The sequence below is a fragment of the Chenopodium album genome, chromosome 15, assembly GCF_948465745.1.
Source record: "Chenopodium album chromosome 15, dcCheAlbu1.1, whole genome shotgun sequence".
Taxonomy (NCBI): domain Eukaryota; kingdom Viridiplantae; phylum Streptophyta; class Magnoliopsida; order Caryophyllales; family Amaranthaceae; genus Chenopodium; species Chenopodium album.
In genome coordinates, this window is record NC_137848.1 from 37,398,215 (window position 1) to 37,409,708 (window position 11,494).

The window sequence follows — 11,494 nt, forward strand, 5'->3', positions numbered from 1 at the left end:
TATATTATTATTTTATACAAGATTGAAAAATCAACATTAATAATATCATGTGTTGCCATATTATTATTAAGGAATGTTTAATCGAATAATAATGATCATCAATTTTTATTATTCACGGCCTCCAGAAGAAAGCATAAGTATAATGAATATGACAACTTTAAATAGAGATTTCGAATGAAATGTGGACAAACACATATATTATTGTTATAGGTTTAGTGATATGAAGACTCGCTTGTTCGCGTAAAGATTTGAAGATTTGGGAGGATCGATAATCAAGGAATAATACTATTCTGCGTCATGTGAGAAGACTCTCAACTATATTGGATTCATTGCATGACCTCAAGTTGAGTATTCACCAGGGGGAGAAATTACGCGCTGCACTCTTTTTTCCTTAATCATGGTTTTTGTCCCATATTGGGGTTTTCCTGGTAAGGTTTTTAACGAGACAGCATTTCGAGCGTATTACGAAGAATGATGTACTCTTTTTCTTTCATTAGGTTTTTATCCCACAGGGTTTTTCCTAATAAGGTTTTAATGAGGCACAGTCTTCGATAATGGACATCCAAGGGGGAGTGTTATGAAATATTTGTGGATGACCATTATATTCCTGTATTTTTTAGAATGTTCTAGATCTAGGGTTTAGTGTTCTCTAAGAAAACCCTAACTATTGTACATATATATATACCCCTTACTCATTGGAATTATAGAGTGATTGATTCTCTTACCAATTTCTCTCTCGTGCTCTTTATTTCACAACAGAAAGTATTATTTTTGACAATTTTTTCAATAAAAAATCATGCTCTCTTCTTTCCCATTTCCTTTCATCCCTTCCCGTTAAATTACCTTCCCTTTTTATTCTTTTATTTCCCTCCTTTTCAACCCAAGGTTCAGCACCGTAACCCTCTCCACCATAGCCGCCTCCTCCAACGGCTGCCGCGAAGACATCCAGGCCACCGCAGCCGCGCCCCCCAAAGGCTTTGGCACTGAAAAGAAAAGGAAGAAAACGTAGAACTATCTGTCTTCCTCCCCTATCTCTCTTTTTCAGTCTCCATTGAAGCGCAGTCCACGTTCTCCTTGAAGCTGCTTCTGAGGTAAGTTGTTGTTTCTTTTTGTTATCATCGAATATCAATTTTACAATCTAGGATTTATCGTTGATCTAATTTAGTTTAACTGTTAGTATAGTAACTTTAGGGTTCGAATTTTAGGACTATTGATTCTAATTACATTACTACGACCGATTATGTTGCTAGAGAAGAAAATTATTTTCCTAATTTGATAATTGAATCAAATGTGCGTTTTCTCCCTAAAATTATGCGATTTCATGCCTAATTTGATCATTCAATCAAATTTAGTTGCTAATGTGTTGCAGAACCTTTAAATGTTAGAATTGAATCAAATGTGCCTTTTCTCCCTAAACTTATGCAATTTTTCGAGCTAATTTGATAATTGATTCAAAGTTAGTTGGTAATGTGATGCAGAACCCTTAAATGTTAGGATTGAATTATGAAATTTGGTTGTTTGTTGGTTTGAAGGTTGTTACTTCTGACAATACATAATGGATGAGATTGTTAAGGCTGTGGAGGAAGTTAAGAAACAGTGGTCTGAAACAAGTTTTCAGACTCAAGGACATATAAAGGCGATAGAAGATTATGACAGTTCTAGAGAAATAAGTGGAGAGAAGAATTCGCTTCCTCGATTGAACGGTTTGGCACAGGATGGGCTTGCTATGCTTAGCTCATTGCAGCTTAAGCTTGATACATTGGCTCCTCAACTTCCAACCTACGACGAGGTTCAGTCTGCCCAAGCTCTTCTTGAGAACTGGAAGCAACAATCTCAAAGGTAAAGGAAAAGGAATATAATATTATTATTATTATTTATTTTTTTCAATGTTGGGGTTTACAATTTGAGCATTGTTTCTATTATGTAGCTTGCGAATTGATTTGAGGAATGCTAATTTGCAAGCGAAGGTGAACAGCAGGAAAACTGCTCAGAAAGAGGTAATTAAGTCAATCTTAGTTAATTTGTTTATGGTTTCTTTATTCATGACCTTCATAATGATACACTTTGGCTTTGCCACGCTGCGTAGTGAATTCTTTAAGTAGTGTATGAGAAAAAGTCATCCATTACGTTCGTGGCTTCGTAGCCTATTATAGAGTTGTTGGCTTTGTACTGAATGATAATCTTTTGCTTTTAAACATCTGTTTTCTGCTGTTACGTTAAAACCGCTATATGTATACCTTCAGCTGTCATCTCCATCCAAGACAGCTACTGGAATGTGTTCTGTATGTCATAAACAGTATTCTTGACTAGAAAGATCAGTTGATCATAGCTTGTTTGTTTGCTCTTTTTGTTAACTTATGTATAGGGCCATACTACCCTTAGGATTTATTCAATGTTAATTTAATATTTGCAATTCCTTTTCCTTTAAAAAGAGATCTTGGGTTTATTGACTATAAAGGACATCATTGGCCCATATGAACAGATGATATGAGCTATTCCAAGGGATTATCGAATCCCGCTTTGTTGCTTAACTTGTTTTAAAGATGAATGGATAAACGCCTATTATGGAGTTCTATCATATTATCAATTTTTCGAGCACTCACTTATTGACTTGAAGGCTTAAACACATGAGCAAGGGTCAGAAATATTCAGTGTTTCCTAATATTTAGCATGAGAATTGACCTTAATACTTAGAGTAAAGGAATTGCATATTGAGAAAAGAATGTAGGAAACAGATAGGACCTTAAACCTGATGAAGTGAGGCTGATGACAAGCATAACTGTGTTGAAATGGGAGATGAATTTATTGAACCAACAACAAAACCTAATATTTTGTTCCTATGGTTTTCATGGCTGGTACTGTGAAGTGGGTAAGATTCTACACAGGTACTATAAAATTTTGAACATGATTTTTTGAAGTGAAAAGGATGAGTTGATGAAAAAGAGGAAATGATTAAACTACCTCTTATGTATTATGTATGGAAAGCTTGTGTAGGTTCACTTTCCATTGCTCTTTTAAGTTTCATCCATGGATTTCATTTCCCCCAGCCCCAGGTCTCCATTATATTCTTCTATTTTCGAACCCTACAAGTTGGCAATAATTTTTCTTTGTTTCCATAACTACATAGCTACCGTGCTAATGAACTGATTATTATTATCTTTGAAATTCATACTTGAGTGAATCTTAAAAGGGAAGAATTTTGTAATTGTATTATTAGGATTTAGGAACTTCATGATTACTGGAATGAGATTCTTCTTTAAGGAATGTAGAATATCATTTATTGTCTTTATTTTCTAATTATTAATGATATGTTTAGGGGTATATATAGAGGATAAATAAGAATATCAACTCTATTACAATCAGGAATCAACAATTTTGGGCTTTGTTAGGATCCTAGGTTTTTTCATGCTCTCTACTGTTCAGACTTTAAAATACTCCAAATATCCATTGTTAGTTTTAAAGAATTTTCAATCACTGCTTTTGAAAATTTTAATGCATAAGATTTTGTCTCACTGTGGCCAATCTGTTGATTTCAGAGGGAACTTCTTCTAGGTGGTGGTAGCGAGTCTACTGCGCGCAGACGCAATTTACAGTATGTGCTATGCTTCGTTAGTTCGTTACTGTGAATAGGACTGTGAGATATTGCTGTACATTCTCTTTTAATCATATCATAGTATGGAAATTTAGCTAAGTAATGATTGCATTCTATTGTATATAAGGACAAAGGCCGGGATGACGTCTACAGCTGAAAGCATTACTGAGAGCCTTCGTCGTAGTCGCCAGATTATGGCTCAGGTTTGTACTTGTATATGGATAATGTTTGGTTATTAATACATTTTATGTCAAGTTAATATTAATTGAAGAACTCACATTGTTCCTTTACTCTTATCTTTCTCTAAGCATAGGAGTTGGACAGAAGTACAAGTACGTTAATGACTTTTGGTATGTTGATTCATCCCTATTTTTCTCTCCTTTTCTTTCCCCTGGACTACAGTTTTCTGCTTTTGTTGTTTCTTGTTTGCAACGTCTCTTATACTTCCTTCTAACTTTGCCAATTTTTAGATGCCCAGCATATCTGGGTCACCTGTGTCCTGTAAAGGAGGTGTAAAAAGTCTTGAGATGTTTTATTTTATTGATTTGGCTTTTCTGGATGTCATTGACTTGTTTCCCTATAATACTCTTCTGTTTGGTTAGCTGTTTTAAATGATCTGATATTCATGAACAAAACCCAAAGGTTATTATTAGATCACTTGTGCCCTTGTTAAGGAAAAGAGCAAGCAGTCCTAAAATTAAGTTCCACTTTGGTTTATTGGAAATAGTTTCCCATGGAATGATAAATTGCTGATCTACTACCAAATGGGTTTGCAGTATTTCGATTTCCTGCTGAGTTTTCAACAGGAAAGCCCATGAGTTTTGCTAGCAGATTGCAATATAATATTGCTCTATGAGATTAAACATGACTGAAATTGCTGGACTAGGATAATGATATGTTGCTTATTTGAGGTTAATTAGATGTCCTTTTTATAGACTAGGATATGGGTAAAGCTACTAATTTGAGGCTAATTAGATGTCTTAACCTGTAGAGGAATCGACTGGAACATTGAAGAAAGCTGAAAGTGAATACAAAGGACATCGATCATTGTTAATGCGAACACGTAACCTACTTTCCACGATGCAGCGCCAAGACCTTATAGACCGGTATAGAAGTTCTTTCTGCCCTTTACTTTCTTTGCCATTTATATTGAACTATCTGGAATTTGAAAAGAACACTCTTTTTCTCTTTGCAGTGTCCTAATTTTTGCAGGGTTCCTCGTCTTCTCTCTAGTTGTTCTTTATGTTGTTTCAAAGCGTATTGGAATATTGAAACTGCAGAGAGTAGTTGTTGCATCCTTAAAAGCAGGTATGTATCGAGGAGCTGGTGCTGGACAACCAGCGGCAGATGGACTCAATGTTGTACAGCATGATAATGTACCTCCAACAATTGGAGCAAACCCCGCGCAAAATGTCTTGCGTGATGAACTTTGAATACGTTGTTATTTTGTTTTTCTTTTAAATATTATACACTTATACAAAGTATAAATTTACAATTTTCAGAGGGAAAAACTATTCTATAGCCATTCGTTTATCACTTTTATATATACTATATTAGTGTGTTGATTCTATTTACAGCATTGAATTTACGTGGTGTCTTGTGAGAGGAATTTTAAAACGTTATTATTACTCTATCTTGATTCCACATTATTAAACAAAAACAAAAGCATGATGTGGAATTTGATTTTTAATTTTAATTTTAGGTTTTTTTTTTTAATTTTTATGTTATGATGGATTGTTAGTAGCTTATAGCTTGAAATATTTAGGATGTATAGGGTGACTTCTTTTATTTTATTTATTTTATTTTTTTAATATTTGGAACAATAATTCTATTACTTTTTTTTTTAAAAAAAAAATGATAAAGATGAAAATTGAAAATCAGTGCATTTGTTAATTTTTATGTTTTGGTTGGATGTTATGATGGATTGTAAGTATGGAGTTTTTTTTTTTTTTTAAAAAAAATAGCTTTAAAGGTTTAGGTTGTAATGGGTAACTTTTTTTGAGTTAAATATGGAAAAATTGTCAAAAAAATAATACAAACTTTGAGCGCTCCGCCAAAAACAAGTCAATATTTTGATTATTTCTAAATAATACGAACTTTGGAAAGTATCCGCTTTAAACAAGTTATGACCTGTTAGTAACCTAATTAACAGATTATGTAGGACACGTGTTATTATCTTATTGGTTTGACCATTAAATTTGTTTTTTTTAAATTTTAAAAGATTATTATTATTTTTTCATCTTTAAAAGGAAAATTTAACAAGAATAATCCAACCTTTGCTCGATTCTCCCAAAATAATCCCACCTTTTGATTATTCCAGAATAATCCAACCTTTAGGGGTATTGTCTTTTAACGAACCTTGGTGACCTGTTACTTGAACAACCGGTAATCATTTTCTTTTTCTTTTGACAAATTCTTTTTTCTTATTTTTTTTAATCTTTTTTTAATTTGAATCCTTCCCTAACCTTTCTCACTCTTCTCCTTCCTCATCCTCTGCATTCCAGATTACAACCACCGCCTCCCCCGCCTCCCCACGCTGTCCCACCCTTAGCCCATCCTATTACCTAGCGTCGCCGCCCTTGCATCAACCATTCAACCCTACCCCTTCTCGTTAATACCGATTTACCGCTGCTACTTCCTCTCTCTTCTTTTTTTTGTTTCAATTCATCACCACCATTAAACCTTTCAAGTGTGAGGCTTTGATGGTTAAATTTAACTACATAAAACCATAATTGAAGTATTAGAAAGGTAAGGGTGTGGTTTTTCGGGGTGATTTGGGGTTTTATAATTGTGTGTGGTTTGGATTTTGTGGTGGCGGTGGTGGTGGTTTGTGTGAGTGAGGTGGTGTTGATAGATTGTGGTGGTGATGGTTCGCGTGAGTGAGGTGGTGTTGATGGACTGTGGTGGTGGTGGTTCGCGTGAGACTTGTGAGTGAGGTGGTGTTGATAGATTGTGGAGGTTGCGGTTCATGGCGGGTGGGAGTTTTGGTGGTGGTTGTGGCCAGTGAGTGGAGGTTTGTGTGGCGACAGGTGTCGTTGAGTGGTGATGTTGTGTGTGAGGTTGGTTGGTAAGTGGGAGGAAGGTGGTGGTAATGGAGGAAGGTGGTGGTATTGGAGATGAGAGGAAGAGAAAGAAAATTAGGTGATTTTTTGTTAACTAAATTTTAATTTTAATTTTTAAATTAATTATCAGATTAAAAAAATAAATTAAAATTAATCAATAAGGAAGTGACACGTGGCTTAGTAACCGGTTCAATGAGTAAGGTGACCTACTAGGGTTGCTAAGAGAAAATGGGTAGCAAAGGTTGGATTATTTTAGAATAATCAAAAGGTAGGATTATTTTGGGAGAACCAAGCAAAAGTTGGATTATTCTTGTTAAATTTTCCTTTTTAAAAAGGTTTAAAAAACAAAAAATTTAATTTTTAAAAAAAAAAACTCACCCATCTCCTCCATCAACCACTAGCACCACTGGCGCAGTCTCCCTCCCAACCCCCAGCGCCGGCCGCGCCCAAATCCCCCTCCCCTGGTGCCGGCGCCGACCCCCTCCGCCGTCATCATTCCCTATTCCTCGGAAACCAGCCCGAACCCCCTCTTCTCCAAAACCATCCCTCCCACGCAAAACCACCAAACACCCATCTCCTACCCTCGAAATACCCTAACCGGACCTCCCTAGCCATCGTTAGGGACTCGGTTAGGGTTTTTCGAGGGTGGGATACAGGTTTTTGGTGGTTTTGTGGGGGAGGGATGGTTTTGGGGAAAGGGGTTCGCGAGTTGTTGGGACGAGGGTTCGCTGGTTGCTGGGGAAGAGGGAAGGGGGTATGGTGACGCGCAAGGGAGGGGGAGGGGGGTTGGCGCCGGCACCGAGGAAGGGGATCTGAGAGCGGTCGGCGTCAGGGGACTTGGGAGGGAGGATGGCGCCGGTAGTAAGTGGCCGGTGGCTGGTGGAGGAGATATTTTTGACTTTTTTTTCAAAATTTTAAAAATATTTTTTTAAAGATTTAAAAATATTTTAATTGTTAATTAATCATAATTAAAGTTGTTATTAAGAGTTAATTACATTGTCAAACCAATTTATTAAAAAGAAAAAAAAATTAAAAAAAAAAGTGTTGTAGCAATAAATATATTTTTAATAAAGATTACCTGCAATTTCTGCCTAAATCAACATTCCTCTTGAGTTAGCAACATACTTGTATATGTTATATAAGCTGCAAATGTGTAAAAGTGAAGTAGTTTGGCTAAGTTGGTTTCGTGTATACATTATAATCTACTTATTGACTTTGTTCTAACTTCAAAACTAGCATTGCCACATTTTGTTCAGGGAGCTATAAATATACAAGTACATGTAATCCTTTCCTTCTCAATTTTTGTAGTAGGAATCTAAAGTTGAGTTAATTTGCGAATAGGCTTTAAAGATCTAACCCGATTTATATTAAACTCTTAGATGCCTCATTGAAGGCAAGGAACAATGTAGAATGTTGTTGTCTGGATCACTTATGTGTTAAAAGAGTCAATAATATGGCATTGTGGCATGTTTGCGACATAAGAATGTGGAAAAGGAGAAATGGAGGCAAGAGGATTATGCATGAGTCGATCATTTAATCTTTATCAAAAATATATTTATTGCTATAGCATGATATATTTTCTTTTCTACAACAACTCAATTTCTGTCCATTCATAACCCAAGTCGACATTCTTTTCTCTTCTTCTGTTTGGCGTGCTAGCCACGAGTAGGTTGTGGAGGAATGTAAGTAAACCACAACTTGGTTGCGGGGCAAGCTTTTCTTGGATGTTTTTCAATAAATTTACTTCTCTTTGTCATATTAAAATATCTTCAATATATAGCTCAATTCACACAATAGCTTATTCCTACAAAACAAAGAAAAAGATCCCGAAGAGAGCAATATCGAAATATATAATAAAATGATGCTCAAATAAGCAAATGTAGGAAGAGGAGTTTGGGGCTTATTCCTACTTTATTCTTGCTTATATTTGTGTATGAGTGTTTGTTTAGGTTGAACAGGAACCATGCATTACCTTCCCGGAGGCTTCACTTATACCTCGGAATGCTTTGGAGTAAGAGGAGTTTGGGGCTTGAAGCATTATTGGGGAGCTGGATAAGTTGCTTAGAGCGGTTGCTCACCCCTATAGGAGCGCCAGCTCCTCTCAAGCATTTTTTATGGGATTTCAAGTAGTTTAGAGGAGCGGCCGCTCACCCCTGAATGAGCGCCCGCTCTTATCTGTAGGAGCGCCCGCTCCCATCAGCGGGAGCACCCACTCCCATGGGTTCGTCAGTTTGTCCTGACCCTCTAGAGCGCGTGCTCCCCCTCGATTGAGCGGCCGCTCCCCTGGGTATTCCATGCATTTTTATTTCATTTTTAGACTTAATTTTGGGTAATGTGAGAGGGGTATAAATACCCTTAATGATGTAATTAGATTATTATTAAGTTTTTGGCCCTAATCTAATGAGAGAAACAATTGGTAATCTAGAGAGAGAAAGTAGTTCAATCTTCAATTTCATCTTTGTAATCAAATTTCTTTAAGGTTTCCTTTAATTCAATCAATGAATTTCATTTTTTCCTCCTTAATTCAGCTTGTATGGTATTAATCTCTTACTCTACTTTGGTTTTTGGTTTAATTGTTCTTGGTAATATTGATTTCCCTTTTAATTCATGATTAATCAAGTTTAATTGCTTTATCTAGGATTTTGATTCATGTTTAGTTTGATGAAGTTTGAATGCTTGCTTAGAGTAGATGCAATGACTCTTTTCTTCCCTCTAACTTAGATTTTAGCTAGGGAAGGGGGTGATAATCATGATTGATTTGGATAATTTTATAATTGATTGGATTAGGCCTTGATTTGATGAATTTATGTTTAATTTGAATGGAATTATTGATGTGCACCATTGATTCCAATGTTTGATGTTCTAAACTAGATGCATGGGAATGATTTAGTTTATATTGGGTTTAACTCATCAATTTACTTGGGTAATTGCATGGAAATGAGTTATTTGAGTAGAGTTTCTATTCCTTGGCATGAATCCATGTTGATTATCATTGTTGTTTTAGTTGATCATGATTTGAACCCCCTCTCCCTTGTGTTTGGATCATACTTCTCTCAATTCAAGTGTTTCATTTCTTATTCTAGTGTTCCTAGTTTGAACTTCTTAATTATCTTGCTCTAATCTTTGTAGTAGTTAATTTGATTCTTGTTATTCACAAAACCAATCAATATACCCCTTGTTACTCGCGATAAATCCTTGGTTTCACTTGATTGTGCAATACTTCGTTTCTTCGTGGTTCGACCCTATACTTACCACTAACTAGTTTGGTGAAAGTTTAGGTATTATAAATTTCTAATTTGGTTTAGGTTAGAAGTGCCAACGACATATTAACCTTTGATTAAGTTTTGGCGCTGTTGCCGGGGAAATGGCTAGTGTTGCACTCTTATTGTGTTATTATTGGATTTGTTGCTTTGCTTTTATTCATTTACTCTCTTGCTATTCATTGCTAATCATTTGCTTAGCTTTGGTGGATGCTAAGGAGGTCTCAAGGACCACCCACTCGTTTCATTGACCACGAGATCGACCGTACTTTAAGACAAGTCCGTAAGCTTTATCAAGAAGAGGCGAGAGGTCTTGGTGTTATTGTTGGGAGTGAAAGTGATTCTTTGTCTTCTAGTTCTCAAAGTGAAGCAATGGCAGGTCAAGAGGATGATGTTTTGTTTCGTGAGTTTGGAAATCCGGAAGATTATGAACTCACGGGAGGGATTTTGCTACCCGTCACGGAAACCAACTTTACCATTCACCCCCAATACACAAGAATGGTACAAGCGGAACAATTCTCGGGTTCTCCAAGTGAAGATCCCATAGTGCACCTTGATATATTCCTTGAGCTATGTGCCATGATTCAAACAAATCAAGTTTCTCAAGAGTACATCCGAATGCATCTATTTCGACAATCTCTTTCGGGTAAAGCAAAGAAGTGGCTCAAGTAAGTCAAGCCAAATTCTCTCACAACATTGAGAGAGATAGTCAAGGCATTCTTGAAGAGGTTTATTTCCGAGGAAAAGACCGCCGAAATGAGAAGGAAGATTGCATCATTTAAACAAGAAGCGGATGCGAGTCTTAGTGAAGCTTGGGAAAGGTTTAAAGAGTTGGTACAAGCATGTCCTCATCATGAATACAATCAAAGTTTGCTCATGCGATTATTCTGTGATGGATTGGAACCTATGTCTAGAGCTAACTTGGATGCGAGGGCGGGTGGACAATTGATTAAGATCCGCCAAAATCAAGTTGAAGCAACAATTGAAGAGGTAGCGAAAAAATACTCTTGGGGCGGTAGAAGGAGGAACACACCGAAGAAAGGTGGGATGTATGAATTGGAAAAGGTTGACCAATTGCAACATCAAATTGAGCTTTTGACAAAGGATCTTGCAAAGTTGAACACAAGTGTTAATAGTGGGACGAGCTCTTCTCAAGTCAATTCTTTCTCATATCAAAATTGTGGTGGTACAAACCATGATACATCCTATTGTGGAGGTTTGAGCCCTGAGCATGTTGCTGCTTACAACACAAGGCAAGATGGATATAGGGGAAGTGGCGGAGGAGTAGCTTGGAGACAACCACCACCCGGATTTGCACCACAACCTCAACAATGGGGGCAATAAGCTCAACCATCATACAATTCCAACCCTCAATACCAAAACCCACCTCCACCTCAAAACCAAAACCCAAGAGGTAACTACCCAAGAAACAACCAATACAACAACCAAAACCAATACAACAACCAAAATCAAGAGGCTCAAAGGAGCCAAGATCAAGCATCTCAACCTGATTCCACACAAACTCAAATTCTTCAACAACTCCAAGCTACGAATAAACAAATACAAGAGGTCAAGGCTCA

At 36.6% G+C, this 11,494-nt stretch overlaps 1 protein-coding gene and 1 non-coding gene across 2 annotated transcripts; one reads left to right on the plus strand and one right to left on the minus strand.

Moving 5' to 3' along the window:
- The first annotated feature begins 852 nt into the window (after positions 1-852).
- Positions 853-5,117, plus strand: LOC145582183 (uncharacterized). The gene is made up of 8 exons (XM_081639189.1): positions 853-1,091; positions 1,533-1,839; positions 1,928-1,997; positions 3,537-3,592; positions 3,720-3,795; positions 3,906-3,942; positions 4,584-4,698; positions 4,788-5,117. Exons 2-8 carry the CDS (start codon positions 1,556-1,558, stop codon positions 5,023-5,025), a joined length of 876 nt encoding a protein of 291 aa, XP_081495315.1. The 5' UTR covers positions 853-1,091; positions 1,533-1,555; the 3' UTR covers positions 5,026-5,117.
- Positions 5,118-10,667: 5,550 nt separating this feature from the next.
- LOC145583558 (small nucleolar RNA R71) lies at positions 10,668-10,774 on the minus strand. Its single transcript, XR_014100196.1, has one exon. It is a non-coding gene; the product is annotated as a small nucleolar RNA R71 (small nucleolar RNA).
- Between the last annotated feature and the right edge of the window lie 720 nt (positions 10,775-11,494).